Source organism: Psilocybe cubensis, chromosome 12 (assembly GCF_017499595.1).
Source record: "Psilocybe cubensis strain MGC-MH-2018 chromosome 12, whole genome shotgun sequence".
Classification (NCBI taxonomy): Eukaryota; Fungi; Basidiomycota; class Agaricomycetes; order Agaricales; family Agrocybaceae; genus Psilocybe; species Psilocybe cubensis.
In genome coordinates, this window is record NC_063010.1 from 267,019 (window position 1) to 287,062 (window position 20,044).

Below are 20,044 nucleotides of genomic sequence, written 5' to 3' on the forward strand. Positions count from 1 at the left end.
GAATCTTGAAAATTCCAAATTTTTGGAGAATTCTTCGAAAGGCTTAGAATCCTATGCGGTGAGGTCTGACAGGTGTCGTCCTACTATTTGACCTAAATATACATGTGTAATTTCAGTTTTGAATGATCATACAGCCAATGTTTCAAAAGGGTTCCTTCCGACATTCTGTGGTGTCTCGTCGCCATAAATGCAGTCGGTCCTCGTAACATACCCGCTAAGGTTGGATCGACACGGGCTGTGAAGCGAGAGATAGATCTATAGCCAGTCTTATACAATGGTCAGTGGGCATTTCACATCAATTAACGTACAAGATGATTGTTATTCAATAGAATCACAGCAGATAAAACGCGAAATCAACATTTATGTCAGTATTCTCTTCAATGAGGTTACTCATGTCGTGCAATCGCCGACCAACCCGACACACATGAAAAATGCTGTTTAACTCGCTTACTTGAGTTCTCTGCAGGTCTCTTCCTCACTCTGCGTACCATCTGTGCCCCCGTTGAAGACTTGTATCTAAGGGCATGGCTGATATCCAAACATACGATGACCGTGATCCCAGTGTCGTGTATAGCGGCGGAGATTGGCAAAAAGGTGGAACTGAAAACGAATACTTCCAAACAACAAGTTACGTTCGCAATGCTACTGGCTCCACTGCAACTTTCAAGTTCACTGGTGAGTCAATCATAAAAGTGAATTTGCATGTTTGCACTAACATTATCATCATGGTAATAAGGGACAAGTGTCAGTGTATTTGGTACCCTTGATAGCGCAGACTTGGGTCGTGGCACTCCCATTTCTTCATACCGCATTGATAATGGACAACCAGTTATTTACACAGGACCCACGCCAGACTCAGAACAGTACAAACAGCAGTTTTTTCAGTCGCCTACATTGCCGCCGGGGCCACACACGCTGGTTATTGTTGTCCAGTCAGAGGCAGGATATTACCTCGACTATTTCACCGTCACCCCAGACCCTGTCGTCGTAGTAAGCTCTTCCGCACCTCTGGCATCTTCTTCCAGTGAGTCATCTTCTCCTGTACCTAACACCAACCACAACCCTTCCACCTCTGCTTTCTCCACATCTACCACATCCACTACTACATCATCATGGTCATCATTCACCACAACCTCCTCATCACATCCCTCCGATTTCACAAACACGTTTACATCATCTGCAACATTATCAGGAGCATCCACCTCCTCTGGTCCTGGCGCTACATCGACACCAGAACAAAGTTCAAGAAGCACGGTAGAATCTTCGAAAGTTGGCATCGCTGTAGGGGGGGCGATAGGTGGTCTTGCTCTCCTCTTGGTCGCATTCATTACGGCATTATGCATGCGAAGGCAGCTGAGAGCTAAACATTCGACTCGCTTACCGGATAATAATCAGAATCAAGCTGAAATGAATAGCCATAATCGTGCGTTTCAAGGATTTTAATATGTTGGCACAATGGGCTACTGACATGATATGTGCTCCAGCATATTCACAGGTCTCCGTGTCACCTTTCGTTAACTCCCCACCCCCACAAACAGTTTCCAGCTCTGAACTGGGTATGGATTCTGCTCGGAAGCCAACTCCTGGGATCATTCCCCCATCAAAAGCCATGATGGCGAGGCCCACAGCTGGCACTGCAGTGCGGCATGTAGCTTCTGACTCTATGGGAAGTGTGTCAGTCCTCAATCAGAGCCCTAATGACAACGAGGAGTTGGCAAGGACATCAAATAGCGACCGTCAATCACGGCCCTATTCACTTCCTCCAATGTATGAGCAGCTCTGAGATTCAAATCGTTGGACTTTTACTTGATGAACTTGATGATGTCACATATATGACAAACATAGAAACATCAATGAGTACCGTGTATCCGTGGATCCGTGTACTATCCTGCGCGCTAAAGTCAGCGCCCGTTGCCCAACAGAGTATAAAAATAGACATTATATTGACTAACATGTAGCTTGGCTCGGTTGTCTGCATTTGCCGTGTTGCAGTAGCAAATCTTTACAACGGGCGCTAATCCTTGACGGTAGCAAAACAATATTCCATCGGTAGGCCGAAGAATAACAGTCGTAGGGTTGATGACGTTCAAAGTTCAAACCCCAATGCGTCCAATTTTTTTTTTTTTTTTTTTTTTTTCGTTTTTCAGAGGTTTAAACCATCCTAAACGATCCGTTTACGCAGTCTTATTGAAGATTCATTTTCCTTTGAGAACCCGCATTGCGCCAATTTTATCGTTTCTTTCCATCATTATCCCACTAGCGTGGTCAATTGCGGTCATTGTCTATCTTTCTTACCGAGGTCACACTCGTTGACAGTTGCAAAAATCTCCCTTTTATATGCTATGTAGTTGCCATTGCACTTTGGTTCAACTTGGATTGCTAGTGGAAACATGTGGTTAAGATAATTGTTTAGTATGTAGAGGACATCAATGGAGTGAGACGAGGCAGTTAGCGAACTAAAATGCTAGAAAATACAGATATAGTCATACGTGGATGATCAAAAACAATACGTCTACAAGAAGATTTTACAACAAAATTTGGTTTATGTTCGGGGTATAGGTTATAGTACAAGTGAAAAAAATACACGCACAATACAACTGACACGTCGGGCCAGTAGAGAAAAGCTTGAATGATTTGAGATGCAAAGGTATGATTGAAAGACCTTTGCGTGGTATCTTGAGTTATCAGGTGCATGGGTCACAGATCGTGCTGAGCATTGAGCATCTATGGCATCGTACTTCCTCTGGTCACGATTCTTTTCGCAATCCGGTTCATGGTATCTTTGACTGATTGTTCATACTGTCTTTCGCGTTGAAGCGAGCGCATTTGTTGCTCGAATTGGTACTGGGCAAGTTGTGCAGCGTTTGCATTTGGAGGTACCTGTAGAGTTGCTGCTTCGGGTTGAGGGGTCGGGTATGGGGTCGGAATCGACCGCTGCGTTGCTTCGAGTAGATGAGGGTGTGATTGGGTTCGCGAAAGCTGCCTTTGATACGGGTTTGGCTGTAATTGTTGAGCATATGCTGGATGTTGTTCACCATGCGATTGCTGAAGAGCTTGTTCATTCGTCAAAGGAGGTGGAATATCCAACGCTGGTGGCCTCTTCTTGCCTGGGCCATAAATATTAGCCTGCCTCCAGGCGCTTTCTCGATCACGGTTCTCTTTATCTCCTTCATCGTCAGTATCGTCAGTATCGTCGCCACTATCGTCGCTGCCACTTTCATCGTCGGTATCGAACGGAATAATCGGAGGCATAGCCCATCCGGAACGCTCTTCTTGTCGGCGTTGCTGGTCCATTCGTCGCTGCTTATCACGCTGTCTAGCCTTTCGATCCCTTTCCGTGTTTCGGGGGCGCGAGGTAGAGCGTCGTCTCCAAAGTCGTGGGCCATGGGTGCCTGTCGCCTGCGCGATATGCTGAGGAGCATGACGATGGAATGGAGCCACGGCTGTGGCATTTGACACAGAAACTTGGCCGCCACCGCCGCTACCCACAGGGATACTACGGCTGATGTGACGAGGTTGCCCGCGCCCCCTTTCGCCTGAAGGATATTCATACCGATATTCATGTGGATAATCGTCGTCGTCGTCGTCATCAGGCGGTATGAACATCTCATGAGGGCCAGTCGACTGCGACCTTGCGCGAGATTTGGATCTCGACCTAGAGCCATAGGTAGAATTGCGCCTAGCCCTGGACCGCTCTCTCCTTTCCTCGGCTGATGCCATGCGCGCCGCCCTCACTTCATCCCTCTCCCACTCGCGGTCGTCTCTTTGCTGCGGAGGTAGTTGCTGCTGCTGAGGCGCTACTGCTGCAGGCACTCGTTGTAATGGTGGTTGAGCTGTTTGATGACCTTGAATATACAACCCAAGCTCATTTCCTCCTGTGACGTGGCCATGTCCAGAGCCATAACCATAACCATTCATCTGGCTTTGACCCTGACTCTGTCCTGCCGTCGTTCCTGTCCCCCAACCCTCAACCATTCTGACAGCACAAGCGACCCGATCCTTAAATTCCTTAGTTCTGCTTTCATCCCACCTCGAATATCCCATAGCCCAACAATCCCTTTCTAGCACAGCTTGTAGCATCCCAGGTGTCCAACGGATGCCACTAATAGTAGTTGCTGATCTGTGAACAAAAGTATTAGTGACATGTAAAGCAAAAAGTTAGAAACATACCGGAGCAGTATCCCAACATCAGCAAAGTCCCTTCTCCCCCATCTGGCAATCTTGAGGGCGATACTCCATGCGGGCGTTACGCTGACAAGCTGTAGACGGCCATTCGGTGATATATAAACGGAATACTGATTGATATTATGTGGCGTCACTGCTGATTTATGAATCGGATCGAACGTCTGATGTGTCTGTGGACTGGAAATAACAAAGAAAACCATTGTCAAAATCTGATATCCTGAGAGAGACAAAAAATGGCTAGGCGTACTCAGCACCCAGAGGCAATGCAACATCGGCATCGGCATTCATCCAATCCAAACCCAATCCAGGGAAATGACGCGCAGTGCGTCGAATGCAAGCTTTCAGACGCCCAATCGCGTCCAGCTGTGCAGCACGTTTCGGACTATCAGGGTCTGCATCATCTGCTTGATCCATCGAATTTGGAGCAGGGGTACCATACGCCGAATATCCGGAATATCCAGGTGGTTGACTTCGATAAGCAACTGTGGCGGCGGCTTGGAGCACACGCTCAGGCGCACGTACACCAGAGTAATCATCCGCGAATGCACGCATAATTACATCAACATCCCTCGTGCTCGTGCGCCGCGCGAGATTCTCCATCTTCATGTTTTGCAAACTTTGTTGCTGCTGCATTAGCGCATCAAGGCTGGACACTTCGCCCCCTGACGCTGCCGCCATGTTGGGCATAGGAGCGCCGACCAGAGGCATCTCCAGGCTCAGAGCATGAAAAACGGGGTGCAGGAGCATGCACGCGCCGCCATGCGCGACAAGCCGTAGCTTTCTCGGTCGTCTAGGGTTAGATCCCAGGCCATCCAATCCAGGTGAATCAGAGGCCTGTTCCGAGAAATCGAAGTAGTCAACCAGCAGCTCCGAAAACCGATCTAGAACGGGTATGAGCATCTCGCGCGTCATTTCCGTGACATTGTGAGCTGGTGGAGGTTGTGTGCCTGTGGACAGCGCGGGCTTCTGCGCTGTTGATCCATGAACAGGTGGTAGAATGGGTTGCACGGGACCTTGAGGAACGAAAAGTTGGGACTGAGTGTGCGACATATATGCATGATGTTGCGCTGGAGGTCGGCCTTGCGGCGGCGGTGGTAGTTGAGGCTGTTGGTGTAGGGGTTGAGATTGAGGTTGAGGTTGAGGTTGAGGTTGCTGGCTTTGCTGGGGATGCTGAATAGGCGGTTGTGTATCTGTTGCTCTTTCTCCCAATTTGGACCGAACAGCAGTCGCAAAGGGGCCATTAGGGTCTGCCCATGCGCTAGCCCATCCAGGATGGGGACCTGTGATGGCATATGCTGGTGGAATAGGAGGCAGGTCAGAATCTCTGGCCTCCCGCTCCTCCTCCCGTCTATTAGCCTCTCTTCCTCTAGAGCCACTCCGAACAGTTTCTTCGCGTCGTTGTTGCTGTTGATGCATGAGCATGAAACCCTGCCCAGTCGGATTCGGGATTGGAATGACAGGCGGTTCGTTCTCAGAGACCGCATTACCTGTGTGCGTTGTCGAATAAGGCGAGTTGTACAAAACCGTTTGCAGGTGCTGATGATCATGATTAAGGACCTGGGCATGATTCGTGCTGGGATTGGGATACGAACGCGGGGCAGAGCGGCTTCGATTACGGCCACTCGTGTCGTTGTTATCTCCGTTTTCAACGGGACGTTGACCTTGAGTTTGGGCAAACGGTGGTGCATGCTGAGTACCACCATAACCTTCACCTAGTTGAAATCCACCTCCAACGTATGAATTGCCTTTAGCAACGGCGGCTGCACCGCCTGTGGCAGGGAATCCCAGCGAAGAAAACCCGTTGGGAATAACAGGGTTTGCGTTAGGGGCAAAGCTGGTCGGGTCGTGGTAAGGCGAGGGTCCATTGGGATTGCGATTCGTATTCACGATTCGCGGTTGATTTCCAGAGATACCTGGATTTCCTCCACCGTTAAGCGTGTTGGCCCCCCAACCAGACGAATTATACAGGTTTGGCGGCTGACTTGAGTATGCTTGATGCATGTTCGGCTGGGGGCCGTAGGGCAGCCCGTTCATGGTCGGGTTCGGAACCGAATTTACGTTCTGACTCTGAGGCTGGTTCTGTTGTACCTGCGCCTGGAAAGGCGGACCAAATTGAGGATGAGATGGAGGGAATGATTGAGATATAGGTTGGGAAGAAAGATGTGAACGTGTTGGAATAGCCATGGCGAAAGAGTGCCACACGTTGTGTGTCTAGGTGTGAATGTGTATAAGCCGGATAGGTCAGAGGATGCACACAGCAACAAAACACGCAAATTAAAATCGTCCAGTGGCTGTGTGACCGTGGCAAGAAACTGGTCAAGGAGTAATATGGGATGAGACTCACTCGATAACAATCTATCAAGAGAACTACGATGGGACTGCAGACTGGAGTCGTGTCTGTCACTGTCAAAGCCACACAAAAGCAATAAAGTTACAATAGAGGGCCTCCCTTTCAATTGTTCAATGAGCCCGTGTGAAATATCTGTAGCAAGCTCAACATACCGTATGTCAAGAGCCGAAAGATACAAAGAGAAAGGACAGGTCACTGGTAGGCAGGTCGGGTGAGGCAATTGAGACGACGAGCTCAGGCTTGATCCTGGGCGATGCACTGCCTACAGGTAACTGATAAGCAGCACTAAGGCTGCGCAGTGCTGGGCGCCGCTGGTGCGATCGCGTACGACGCTTGCCGTCAAGAGACTGAGATATACTTCAGGGCAATGGTTGTTGAACTGGTAGTAGTCTACACGATGGCGATGGTGGGCGGAGGTTTACTGTGCACGTTCGCTCGTATCACTTGCTTCTCTTCGGCCGGATGAATCAAATACGGGTGTTGTTGCAACAATGCAGACTGATCCTATTTATGTATTTTCACCGCGAAAAAGAGAAAATCGTGCTGTCCTGTTAATTTAGCGTTAGCCGTGGTTATTCCAAATGAGATTCGCCTTTGTATGTCGAATCATGCGCAATGAACAATTTCATTCTGCTCAAAAGAATGGATTCCCAATCCGAACTGGAAAATAAAGCATCGGCGATGTTACAACAAAATCTCCAACCATATGACTGAATGTGCGGCTAGCGGACAGTTCTCAGCATAGTTCACGGACACCATACCGCATACTACATAGTGTGCGCATTTGGAGATTCGAAATTGAGAGTATTGAATACACATACCTTGGGTACAGAATAAAAACAAGTTCGCAGCCTTCCTCGATTGAACTTTTCAGCAATCTCCAGCGCTGGCTGCCTCTAATCCAATCCGATCCAATCCGTCTCTGTGCCCGGACGTAGTAAGGGCTACTCCCGATTTCCGAATACGTATTCAATAAGATCGATTCCGAGGTTGGCTTCGGAAATTGTTGAAGTCGATGGGGCCTCTGTGATATGCAAAGCAGGTGTGAGGTCGCTGGCTGTCAGCGCCTCGTTGCCTAACACGAGCTCAAATGCTTGACAAAATGCACAGCCAAACTTGGCGAGTGTGGGAATAAGACCACCGCACCTTGGGAAGGTCCATCAAAAGCAAATCAAAAGTGCAGCTAGGTATAAAAGAACAGGGTATAGCTTTCTACTTGTAAGCTGGGCCTATTCACGGCAGTTACAAGTCCTTGAATCTTGGAATTAATACTTTGGTGATTTTGATCGAAATTTGTATCAGCAATGTCTTACAGGATGTGCATTATAAGATCGTCATAATTCCATCTGACTTGAAAACTGTTGAAGACTTTGAAGGGAAGAATAAAACCACTAAAGTTGTATTTACCGTAACTATTTCATGAACACATCTATTTTTTAGGCCTTTTATGCTAGGGAAGCCCTGGAGAACCTTGAATATTCCAAAAAATCCGAAGCAATGATGGACCATGGTCTGCCACCTTTTCTGACTCAGCATACATATTTCGAGCTCCGCTGATGTTCCGATGTGCCGCGTAGGTCTCTTTTCGCACTCCGATCAATGTTTAACAAATAAATAAATGCAACATTTGTACAATCACAACACTTGGTACATGCCTTTTCTACTAAATTCTAGAAAAGAGACAGCAAATTATTTAACACTGCGTGAGACGGTCTGATTTGCGAGGCTATAGTACAAGTTGATTATCTACCCTATGAGGGGTCCAGCACCGCAAGTCTGTCGGCACATTTAGCTATCTCTTGCCTCTTCTTTACAAACGTCGTAAACTCTCCACCTAGCATAACGGTCAAAGATCCATTTGAATGGCCCGATTTACTGATGACCGAATAAGCATCTTGGAAAGATGCCTTTACGTGGTTGATACCATAGGCTTTAGAACCCATGTCAACAGAGGCATCGGCAGGATCGACGATACAGAGTAGGTATCGTTGAGTGTTGTACTTCGAGTACACAGACGTCTTCGTTGTATAAAAAGGTTTTGGCTCGATAATAATGGCACACGAGTGATAGTCGAAATGATGTCCATAAAATGAAAGGAATCCCTTCAATGCCTCTCCATAGTATGACTGGAGAGAGTGCCCTGTATAGGAGGGGGATATAGATGTACGATCGGTAGGATACGTATTCGCGTATATTGAGAGATTTCCGAATGATGACATAATCGACGAGAGATGGTCTTCATCATCCGCCTTATGTGGTGTTTGCTTTCCCTTGATTTTTGGCCATTCAAGATTGACCCAGGCAACGATCATCCATACTAAAACGTAGGAGTTGATTCCTCCTGTATACGTCGACCCACATCTTCTAACCATCAGGAATGTTTTGACGACGAAAAACAACATCTTCACAATTTCTTCATCTTTCTTCATCCATTTCAAAACTGCATTGGTCGCATTAATCCCTCGTGAACCTCCATCCGAAAGGTCTATCTCAATCCCAGTGAGCTTATCAGTAACTTTGATTACGGGTATGGATGCAAGGAAGACAGTCTCCACTCTGCTGGCAAAACCAGAGCGAAGTATCTTGGGATAGAGGCTCTTGACATCGACATACGTCTAGAATGATGATCGTAGACTTCGTGGCTGTATGACCATATCAACGTCGGATGTGGGTAAACAAAGTCCTGTAACAGAAGACCCAACCGAAACTACTGTGACCGTATCGTTTATCGATTCAATGAGAGTGGTGAAACGACTAATGACATCTTGACGGATGGCAATCTCCCGATCGGAGGGAGTCATATACTCCAGGAAATGTTTAATCTCCAAGCTTCATGAATTATTAATCTGTAATCAAGCTGAGTGTGACTGGAATTCAACATACGACAACGTTGTTGGTGATATTTGAGAACTCTTTGACCAAGGAGCCGTAGATTTTGATGTTCCCGCTTGTTCGAAGTCACCGCATAAAGGGATAGAAACTCCGGCATAGTCAGAGTAGCTTTTCATCCTGGTAGGTAGTCCGGACATCATGTTTCTCTTTAAAATGAGAGATATGGGATGCATCAGGGAGTATAGTGATGTTAGTGCACAAGTGGCGCGAAGAATGGTGACGAAAAAATAAGCGCCGGAAGAGATCGCATGTTGATTGAATGACGTGGCTCAGCTCGATATAGCTTATCGATTTACCCACGGCGACGGTGGCTCATTTGCAGCATCACTGAGAAAGGTTATATAAGACCAGAAGATTGAAAAGAAGCAATAACCTATTTATAAATAAATGGCACAAACCATTTGTCTAGATATAGCTGGATGGCTACTGACCATGAAAACCAATTCCATAGTCGGTTAAAGAAAGCGAGCCTCACGCTCAAGTCATATATTCGTGCAAAATCATCACACACTTAAAAGGTCTTGGGTAATTGATTTTATGTAAACATGCAGATGAGCGCTTGAGAATGAGGTATCATGAGTGTTCAGCTATACTATTCCCGCATGTAGAAGAACCGTAAAATACTCATGTATACACAGAATTGTTCCACATTGATCCATGGTTTCTGCATTTTCTAGATTTCTGATTGGAACTTGAAGTAAATCGAGTTGTTTGTCAAGTGATGAAAAATCTCTGTTAAGTAATCTCAAAGCAGAATGCACTAGTGACCTTCGGGAAATAGCCAAGAAAAATGATAATGGAAATCATGTGAAGCCACGAAGAGGTTCGCGAACCTGGACCGTATACTCAATTGTAGAAAAGAAGCGTAAGAGAATGTGCAACAAGAATGCACAAAATACTACTATGTCCGTCCCCGGGGCCCGTATCTTGTGAGCAGACCTGCGTCAATGGCTCGGACCTTTTAAACAACGCTTAGCGCTAGGCCATCGGGTCAACCTGTAGAATGGGGACAAATATTCTCACTCATACTTGCCTTATGGCTTCCACTTTTATATAAGAGACATACCTGAATATCACGCTGAACATGTTAGACATGCAGCCTCGGGAATGTAGTCCGTTCAAAACTTGCACTCTGCCACAGTTGGTCCCACACATAACCGCAACTTTGATATGATATATCAAACTTTTTTTGCTCTAAGTCTGATATCTGTGGACGTTATAGCACAACGAAGTACAAAATGCTATAGCGCATTGAAATACCCCTCTTCGGATTTTGATTTATCCAGAGCTCGTAATAGACAGCCTATTGGAAGGTTTTATTGACAACGAAATTTTGAGGGTTCCCAAGTATAGGACGAGATATAGCTTCTCAACAACGGGTATCATGTTGAGTAGTGTTAAGTTCCTTAGGTAACGGTACAGGAGCAACGCAGGTCGTACGACCAAAATGGGACTTCTTTGTCACAGATCTGGTAGTTTTATACCTATTCAATGGCCACCTTTCAGTGATATTAGAGAAGATGAACACAAGGCCATCCGCTTTCTCGCTCACTACCGTTTAATATAGTGACCTGAGATAAAAGCTCCTGTAATGGGACCATCCATCCGATAAATAACCTACGAGTAGTCACTGATATTAAGGAATCCAAGGGCTGTAATGTCGGAGAGAAAACTGTATGGAGATTGAGAAGTGAACTCCACGTCTTTGACAACTTTGAGAAGGTTTAGGGTTACATAGAGTAGAAACAGGGACATTTCATGCCATCCGAGCATCGGAAAATTAGTGGGGTTTGATCAGCTTTTGGCCATCGGCTGCCGACAGCATTATTTCAAACCCCGAAGTGATCCAAAGATTGAATGATGACAACCCTTGAAGCTTGAACCTTGAACCTTGAACCTTGAACCTTGAACCTTGAATTTATACGTCAAACAAACATGTTTTTACGCCTCTATCACGATGTGCCACAGATATTTCCTCCTCTCGAAATAATATTTCACTGATAGAACACTAGCAATACAATGAAAACTCAAGCCATTCCCTTGGATCGGAAACCTCTTCGACCAACCTTCGTTTGAATCTGTGAGAGTGAGAACGGATGATTATTGATACGCAGAAACGCATTGAAAATATTTTATGGTAAAGGTATCAATCCAGATTGAATCTCTTGTCATTCCAAATGCTTACTCGACGCTTCCATACACATCAGCCCGAACACAAACCCGAGTCGGACTTTCGATATCAACGGTCTCTTGGCACGGGACATTCCAGAACCATTTACATTCGCCAAGCATGCAGGGCACTTTTTCAAAGTAGCGACGCTGTTGTTAACAACGGTGATTAAGGCGGCACTTGGGCTTCCACAGTATGAGAACTTGCAAAGCCCTCTTTTAAATCTACATATGTAAATATCTAATTATGCAATGGTGTTGATATCAAAAGATCAGTAAAGCTGTTAATTACAGTAAACTAACAAAAATGGGATGCTGGTTTATGGCTTATCTTTGAAAACGCTGCTCCCATATCCACCATCATCATCCACTTCTCGGTCGATGTTGACATGAATTCGCTTCATGGGAATGCTGCCTATCGTTTGCACTGGGTTATGAGTATGACCATTCGAGGTTTGCATTGTCTTCATGTTCTCCGCTGCCGATTGTAACTTGATACGGACAGTGATGGAATTAAATGTGATAGCCTGTTGATTCATGAGCGAAGGCCAAAATGGAATCAAATATAACAAAATATTTACAACGACCGGCGTTACCGACTCCAACAAAATGTACTGAGCATCGATATTGCTGCAGTACAGTGCCAGGAGCACAATTTCTATTATGAGCTGTAGAGCGGCCGACTCCACCAAGATTCGCAAAATAGAGAGCAGCCGTCCTTGTCCAACGTTGTAATTTGCAGATCGTTTATGTGTGATATAAATTCGCCAACCCATCAAAGCCGTGGTAATAATGTTGAGGACAACTGCAACGGAATAGAACGTTTTAATCCACTGAGTGAGACGTGGAAGGAAGACCGTTGCAGTAGGGTCAACCGATGAATAAGTTCCGCATACAACATAGCCGGCACCTAGTTGCAAAGTAAACAACATTGCACATTCGAAGAAAGCAGAACCGTTATGCGTACCGATGTTAACCAGAAGTAGAACGACGGGAAGCAATATGACCCGGTAGTCGAAGTTCCACAAAACCCATGCACGGTAGATCTTTTCATAACATGAGATTCCGTAAATGATCATGGCTGGAATGACGTACCGCGGCAGCGCTGCCTAGATTTTCCTGTGTTGCATAGATCGTATCTTTCAGGATGTGATCCCAGAGCTTTAGGTTTCCGATATAACCAACAGGACCTCCAGGCGATAGTCGATTATCTGCATATCCACGAAGAAGTCGATATCCGTTCATAGACAAATGGAAGGTCGCCATAAAAAACATGAAGGCAGAGATCACAATCATACTCTATTTAACAGTGAGCTACAATTTAGCAATCCTTCTCTGCGAAAACGTCCAGGCTTACCGTAGTGTGTCGATCGCGTCTGGATCCGGTTCGACTGTAATTCGGCGAGAAATAAACATACATTGTTGCGCCGAACAGACAACAGAGGAACCCTAGGTGCCGTCGGTTTAATGCAATGTTTAAACTTCTATGAACATACCATATACGATTCCCTGGAGCGAACGATTCATATCGACATAAAATAACATTTTATTATGCTCACCTCGATGAACGTCGCCAGCAGGAAGGTCTTTTCGAGTGAGAGTTGTCCCATTGTAGTAGATAGCGAGGGTGTGACAGCTCTGGATACAATAAGAGTTTGCAGCAGGCTGTTATATCGAAACGAAGACTAGTAGGAAAATCAGAACGAACGGATTCGGAGAAATGGGTTCTCCAAGGCTCAGTTTTGCTAAGGCAAGGATATATAAGTAATACATTCGAAAATTTGCCATCAGATTTGCTTCCTATATCCATGCAGCATTGGCGGATGCTATGGGCCAATGCCATCTTTGGTCCCGAAGGATTTTCTTTACAATCTGTCAGTCTGACAAGGGTTGTTGACCTACATGCCAGTTAGTCAATCCACAGCGACACTAGCGATTGAGGCGTGTGATTCGGATCCTGAATACATACTGTCATTATTAGTGGTATATTCATTGCGCGCCGCTTCTGAATCGTTTGAAAAAGTGAAATACGAAGTGAATCACTAGTTTTTGAAAACGAAGGTTAGATAACCTTTAATGCGTATGATAGAAATTGAGACATGGTTCGCTTATGGAATACATTGCGACGACATCAAAAACTCAGCATTTCGGAGGCTGAACGGAAACTGTTTCATCGAGACCGAATGGATTACTGTGTCCGCCGGACGCGCGGACATCCGGCGGACGGACAGGGGCACGTGACTTACTGCACATACCGTGTATTCTCAGTACATTGCGTAGATTAGATAGCAATAAAACATTTTGAGCAAACTTGTTAGATATATTAACGTCGAACGCGACTGGTACAACATGTAACGTAACAAGTCGTGTCTATGAAAAGACCGCGCACTAGCGCAGTCTCGTTATGATAATATTTTGAAGTGTGCGTCTGTGGCTTTTACCCTTTTATTCTACTAGTATACTAGTCAAGTAAACCACAATATATCAGTTAGGAGCTCATGGGTGTAAGGCCTGTTGAATGACTTTCTTTCACAGTACATGTATTTCACACAAAACCATATTTTTCTATGTACCTGCATTCATTTGTTATCATTTACTATTGCCCTCTATAAATTCAACTCAGCTGCTAGATTTTTTCTCGCAGTCTCTTCATCTCCAACCACCACCATCCACTGCCATCCACCACCATTTCCCTACCTTTTACTATGTCTTTCATCATGCTCATCAACTTCTATATCTATGTTAAGAAGTATCTGAAGCTCTGGCTCTTGAATATCACCTACTGTCTGGGTATTCTTCTGGTCTTTTTATTTGGGGGGTTGGGTTACCTCTCCTTGTGGTTTTTTAATGGCATCCTCAAGTACTTGGGTGGAGAACCTATCCAAACCTTTTCTGAGTTTGTGGCTAGTCTGGAAAGAGTGGAATAGGATGTTGAGTTGGATACTCTTCCTCAAGGTAAGTCTCCCTTTTTTGTCCAACTTATCCTTATTTCCTACAGATTCTATCACTCCTGCACTTGCTCCTGCGCCGTCCGTTGTCGACTCGCGCAAATTCCCTGCACTGTACTCGCACGAATTTCAGGCTGGTTAGGCCGATTTTTCTTGTCTTTTTCTTTTTTTTAATTTTGGCCACTTTTCTCTAGACATCAATACCCCGCCTGTCTAATCTCCCCCAAACGACTATTTTCCGCTCAATCGACTCGCGCAAATTGCTAGAAGGTAACAATGTTATGTTGTATTTCTCTTTTTTTTTTGGTTTTCTAACTTTCGCCCCTCAGCCGTATCAATACTCGAACGGTCATCAAACGGATCCTCCTGTTTATCAACGAGCGCCGCTACATCTCCCTTGATTAATGTTTTGTAACTTGTTTTTTGTTATATTACCCTGTTCTCATATTCTTTCATGACGTTATTTTCTTGGACATGTTTTCGTAATGTTTTCTTGTTGTGTTACACATCTATTCTTGTATATACCTGCTGTCACTGCTCTCTTGGACCTTTAGACCCCATTTCCATTACCTTTCTACAATAACCATCAGTATATATAGAAAAAAAAGTTCTTAATACATACATATATTTTGTGAAAAACAACTGTTTTCAAGAACAACATAACATAAAACATATGTTGAACATGTTTTTTCAAAAACATATGTTGAAAATATGTTTTATGTTTTCCAAAACCAAACATATGTTTTCAAAAACATCATCTTTGGTGGTGGAAAAACAACGGTGGGTAGACATACGTCTGCCGTACCATCGCGGTGGTGGGTAGACAGCACCACTGCGGTGGTGGGTAGACAGTACCACTGCGGTGGTGGATAGACATACATCTGCCGTACCACTGCGGTGGTGGGTAGACATACATCTGCCGTACCACTGCGGTGGTGGGTAGACATACATCTTCCGTACCACTGCGGTGGTGGGTAGACATACATCTTCCGTACTACTGCGGTGGTGGATAGACATACGTCTGCCGTACCACTGCGGTGGTGGGTAGACATACATCTTCCGTACCACTGCGGTGGTGGGTAGACATACATCTTCCGTACTACTGCGGTGGTGGATAGACATACGTCTGCCGTACCACTGCGGTGGTGGGTAGACATATGTCTGCCGTACCACTGCAGTGGTGGATAGACATACATCTTCCGTACTACTGCGGTAGTGGGTAGACATACATCTGCTGTACCATTGCGGTGGTGGGTAGACATACATCTGCTGTACCATTGCGGTGGTGGGTAGACATCTGCCGTACCATTGTGGTGGTGGGTAGACATACATCTGCCGTACCATTGCGGTGGTGGGTAGACATACATCTGCCGTGAATCCAATTGCCGCATCTTTCTTAGAACATGCAAAAATCCACAGTTTCCCACCAACCTGGGTTTCAACGAAGGTTCCCAAGCCGTTACTGTTGATGTGCCAGCCGTGCCAGGCACCTTCTGAAGCCGCTAGTCCCCAGCGTGTGTGCGCTGCATTAAAGGGCATTGGCATCATCCAATCCCCCATCGTGGCATAAAGCGCAGTATAATCAGTGCTTTCATTGGCATTGGGATATCCAAGTAGTTGACAATTTTATTCAAGGTTTCGTTCTCAACAGCATTGTGTAGCTGTTGCAACGTCCCCTGTCGGAGACAAGCGTTCAGGTTACCTCCCTCTGAAGCGAGGGACTGGTCTGCAAGTGGCATGTTAGCAGCAACAAAACACAAGATCTGACAAATTACACATACCAGAGACAGTCCTTACAGTGGTAGGAGATCCCAGGCAAACCATTAGACAAAGGCGGCGGGGCGGGGTTAGAAGATTCCCCAGCTTCTTTGCCTTTACTGTTCTGCTTTTCTCCATCCTCACTGCCTTTCCTTTCTTCCTGGCTTCCCTCACTCTTCTCAGTGTTGCCCTTGCCCTCGCTGCCTTCATCGTCACTTTTCTCAGTATCGCCCTTGCTGTCACTGTCCTGTTTCTCATTCTCAAGTTCACCAAAGTTTTTTGGTGTGGGTTTTTTGCCATCCTTGTTGCCCTTGTCATCATTGTCTTGCGTGTCATCCTGGGTCTCCGCACTTCCTGACACGGTGGAATTTGGTAGTTGAACTCCCATGTCTATGTCCTTCTGAACCCCCTCATTGTTACTTTGCGTCTTCTCTCCGTCCCTCTCCACATCACCCGTGTCTCCCTGCCTTTCAATGGGTGTCTTTAAAGGTTCCGAGGACAGATGTGGAACCCCCGCATCGGTACCTTGCGTATTCTCTTCGTCCATCTCGACGTCACCCGTGTCCATTTCCACATTGTGGTCTGTGTTATCAACGTGTCCCATGATGCTTTTGTTGTTTGTGTCTATGGAGTCCCCCTCCTCCTAGTTTCCTCCAACGGTGTCATCCTTTTTATTTTCAAGATCCTTCTTGTCTTTCCCTTCCACTTCCACGGTATCATTATTGTCGTCGTCGTGGTCATACATTTGTAGTTGCAAAATAGTTCGGGGGATTGAGGATGAAGTGAGCCCTGATATAGCTGAAATACAACATTAGCATTCCAAAAAAAGCTAAGAATGCAGGCATTTACGATCAAAATAACGGACTGCAACATGTCCTAAAGGTGTACATTCCCACTTCATCCATTCTGGTGATGAAACTAATTTGATAAGCTCCTGGACTGCGTCCCCATGACAGGCTATGTTCCAAATTGCACTCTACACCGCTGTTTCCACCTTGATTAGTAGGGCCAGTTTGTCGTTCCCTGAGGATACGCATATTTGCCACAAGTCAACCTGGCTCACGGCCTTTTTGTACAGACAAGTAGTGTTGAAAAGGTAAAGCGGGGAGATTAGCAATGCGAGCTGCAGAGGTACGCGGACATTACGACTCCACTATTTTGTCAGAAGTGCTTGGACCTGACCATGGATAGGCAGAGTGCAATCGTTGTTGCTCAGCCTTTGCAACACGACTGCCAGGTCATTCTCCATATTCGGTGGGTGCAACTGTTTGCCATCCATTTCCATTAAAGCCACTAGATGCAGGGCCGCCGCTTCAAAGTTACCGATTATGTTTGAATAATTTCTCGACACGTTTGTTTGAGCCAAGGCTAACAATAACCTGATGGCCATTGACGCGCTTGCTGGTGTTTGTGTCGCTGTCGTTCTCTCGCAGTAATTTATCAAAGTTTCTCTGGCAGTCTTGAGTATAGACGGCCAGTTTCATAGTTCGTCCCAACCCTATAGTATGGTACAGCATTGGTGAGCAATGGAATATATTTCCTTCACACAAGGATTTTACCTTGAAACCTTGAACCATTTGTTCTGTCCAAGAGCGGGACTTTGCCGCATTCACATTGACAGGCAAAATTCCATTTAAACCCATTACAGAAGGGGTCATGCAAACCTGGTCTATTAGGCAATACTGTGCCAATGCAGTTGTGGCGAGGTCGTAGCAAGGACCCTTCCGTGGCGGCTCCATGTTTGACCCATGATATTCCAACAGGTAACGCGTGTTGGCGGTGTTTGTATCACTGTCCCTGATTAAATGAGTTTTGTACATTTCAATCCGCTGGGAAAGAGACTGAGGGCGCTTGTTATTAAGCTTTGCAAAGATGATTAATGGTTAAAATTACTTACATACAAGGGGTGTCCTTGCTGTATATGATGCGCAAATGGTTTAAATACCACCCTTGTCAAAAATGCGTATTCCTTAATTCATAGGAACTGGCAGCGGGTGGGGGTGTCTGCTTTTGGGATTATTCCATTGGGATTATTCCAGCATACACCTTTTTTTTGGCAGTTACTCACTTGTGTTGGAATCCATTTTACTTCTTTTAACTTTAAACCGGAGTGGTATTATTCTTTGTAACATATACTAAACTATTATACTGGATTATACTCTAACTGTAGTGTATACTTAGTGTGCCCCTATGATATAACGTTGAGGGAAAAGAAGAAGTCATAAGTCAGAGATCAGTGTACGTACTCAACACTTTAGGGTAGGGCACCCCAACTAATGGCAAAAATAGGCACGCGTAATGGCTGTGACCTCATCATATCCCAGGAATATGATGAGGTCAACGCTGTGACCTCATCATATTCCTGGGATATGATGAGGTCACAGCGGTGACATCAGCATTTTCCTGACCTCAACATTTTTGATATGATGAGGTCAACGCTGTGACCTCATCATATTCCAGGGATATGATGAGGTCACAGCGGTGACATCAGCATTTTCCTGACCTCAACATTTTCCTGGGATATGCTGGTAGAACCAGGGAGGGTTCTTGCAAGGAAACACCCCAACCGATACATGAGGTATCAGCAGGGTGTGTGCAAAGGCTCAAGCCGGGGGAAGTTGTATGTACGGAATGCACTATGTAGTAAACGAGCATGGACATAAATAATAGGCTAAACTCTCATCTTCGACGACTTTGTTAGTTAGGAAAGGGATAGAGACGATGTAAAAACGAGGAGTTTCAAGTCTCTTGTCCAGTCGTCACCAGCTAATGCTAAGGCTGGTACTTGGTGATATGCTGATGTCAAAGCAATTTTTTATATATATATTTATCTTTGTTGACGTTGTTGTGGTGAGAATTACTTGCGTAGATCCACCACTGGAGTGATGGTAGTGATATTTATAAAAGATTTTTGACATGTTTGGGTAGAAATCTGTTAATTCATTGTGTACATTGATACAACAGTGCAGTGAGATATGTTATCTAAGGTGAATGGAATTACCGTGTCTTGGAAGCGTGTGGTGAACTGCTACAACATATATTTGTAAGACATCCACCTCGGTGATTTACACAAAGGGGAGATAAGCCACTGCTATGCTGGGGGAAAGGTGTTGCCTGCCAGAACCTCAGTGGTTGCGCCAACATAATCGTGGTCAGCCCTGAGGTGGCGGAATAAACATGTCAGTGGCTATCACTGGAGTGGTGGTGTACACCTGCTTTGTGCCATAACCACAGTGGCGGGCCTGACATCTGTTGGACCTCCAACCCAGTGGTGAAATCCGCCGGATGTTGTCAACCACCGCGGGGGTGGCTCAAGGTTGGCTGATCCTGCCACCGCGGTGGTGGAATATGGTTGCCTGATCCTGCCACCGCAGTGGTGGAATATGGCTGCCTGATCCTGCCACCGCGGTGGTGGAATATGGCTGCCTGATCCTGCCACCGCGGTGGTGGAACATGGCTGCCTGATCATGCCACCGCGGTGGTGTCTTAAATCAGGCAAATCTGACCACCGCGGTGGTCACGTGGGTCACGTGCTGTCCGGCGGACAGATTTATCCGGCGGATATATAATTTATAATAATCCATTCAATCTGGTTTCATCTCGTAAGCTCGCTATGACAGCCTGTGAATGTTAAATGATGACCCTGGGGACTAAATACAAAAGAGTCAATGTACCTGAAGGATTGAATGATGCCTATTGCAGATCGACAAAGTCTTGAGTCTGGTTGTCGCGAAAGATATGC

General features: G+C 45.7%; 8 protein-coding genes across 8 annotated transcripts; 2 read left to right on the plus strand and 6 right to left on the minus strand.

Moving 5' to 3' along the window:
• Window positions 1–524: 524 nt before the first annotated feature.
• JR316_0012091 (uncharacterized protein) lies at window positions 525–1,783 on the plus strand (the record flags this gene model as incomplete). The annotated part of the gene is made up of 3 exons (XM_047897728.1): window positions 525–675; window positions 737–1,423; window positions 1,485–1,783. The coding sequence occupies 3 exons, from the start codon at window positions 525–527 to the stop codon at window positions 1,781–1,783; spliced, it is 1,137 nt and encodes a 378-aa protein (XP_047742617.1).
• A 941-nt stretch (window positions 1,784–2,724) lies between these two features.
• Window positions 2,725–6,219, minus strand: JR316_0012092 (uncharacterized protein; the record flags this gene model as incomplete). The annotated part of the gene is made up of 3 exons (XM_047897729.1): window positions 2,725–4,120; window positions 4,171–4,362; window positions 4,433–6,219. The coding sequence occupies 3 exons, from the start codon at window positions 6,217–6,219 to the stop codon at window positions 2,725–2,727; spliced, it is 3,375 nt and encodes a 1,124-aa protein (XP_047742618.1).
• A 2,067-nt stretch (window positions 6,220–8,286) lies between these two features.
• JR316_0012093 (Non-canonical poly(A) RNA polymerase protein Trf4-1) lies at window positions 8,287–9,567 on the minus strand (the record flags this gene model as incomplete). The annotated part of the gene is made up of 3 exons (XM_047897730.1): window positions 8,287–9,150; window positions 9,247–9,364; window positions 9,419–9,567. 3 exons carry the CDS (start codon window positions 9,565–9,567, stop codon window positions 8,287–8,289), a joined length of 1,131 nt encoding a protein of 376 aa, XP_047742619.1.
• A 2,349-nt stretch (window positions 9,568–11,916) lies between these two features.
• JR316_0012094 (uncharacterized protein) lies at window positions 11,917–13,206 on the minus strand (the record flags this gene model as incomplete). The annotated part of the gene is made up of 4 exons (XM_047897731.1): window positions 11,917–12,123; window positions 12,193–12,642; window positions 12,692–12,895; window positions 13,156–13,206. 4 exons carry the CDS (start codon window positions 13,204–13,206, stop codon window positions 11,917–11,919), a joined length of 912 nt encoding a protein of 303 aa, XP_047742620.1.
• A 1,095-nt stretch (window positions 13,207–14,301) lies between these two features.
• JR316_0012095 (uncharacterized protein) lies at window positions 14,302–14,761 on the plus strand (the record flags this gene model as incomplete). Its single annotated transcript, XM_047897732.1, has 3 exons — window positions 14,302–14,386; window positions 14,595–14,681; window positions 14,739–14,761. The coding sequence occupies 3 exons, from the start codon at window positions 14,302–14,304 to the stop codon at window positions 14,759–14,761; spliced, it is 195 nt and encodes a 64-aa protein (XP_047742621.1).
• A 1,327-nt stretch (window positions 14,762–16,088) lies between these two features.
• JR316_0012096 (uncharacterized protein) lies at window positions 16,089–16,906 on the minus strand (the record flags this gene model as incomplete). Its single annotated transcript, XM_047897733.1, has 2 exons — window positions 16,089–16,270; window positions 16,342–16,906. 2 exons carry the CDS (start codon window positions 16,904–16,906, stop codon window positions 16,089–16,091), a joined length of 747 nt encoding a protein of 248 aa, XP_047742622.1.
• A 39-nt stretch (window positions 16,907–16,945) lies between these two features.
• JR316_0012097 (uncharacterized protein) lies at window positions 16,946–17,207 on the minus strand (the record flags this gene model as incomplete). Its single annotated transcript, XM_047897734.1, has 2 exons — window positions 16,946–17,100; window positions 17,168–17,207. 2 exons carry the CDS (start codon window positions 17,205–17,207, stop codon window positions 16,946–16,948), a joined length of 195 nt encoding a protein of 64 aa, XP_047742623.1.
• A 575-nt stretch (window positions 17,208–17,782) lies between these two features.
• Window positions 17,783–18,122, minus strand: JR316_0012098 (uncharacterized protein; the record flags this gene model as incomplete). Its single annotated transcript, XM_047897735.1, has 2 exons — window positions 17,783–17,800; window positions 17,862–18,122. 2 exons carry the CDS (start codon window positions 18,120–18,122, stop codon window positions 17,783–17,785), a joined length of 279 nt encoding a protein of 92 aa, XP_047742624.1.
• Between the last annotated feature and the right edge of the window lie 1,922 nt (window positions 18,123–20,044).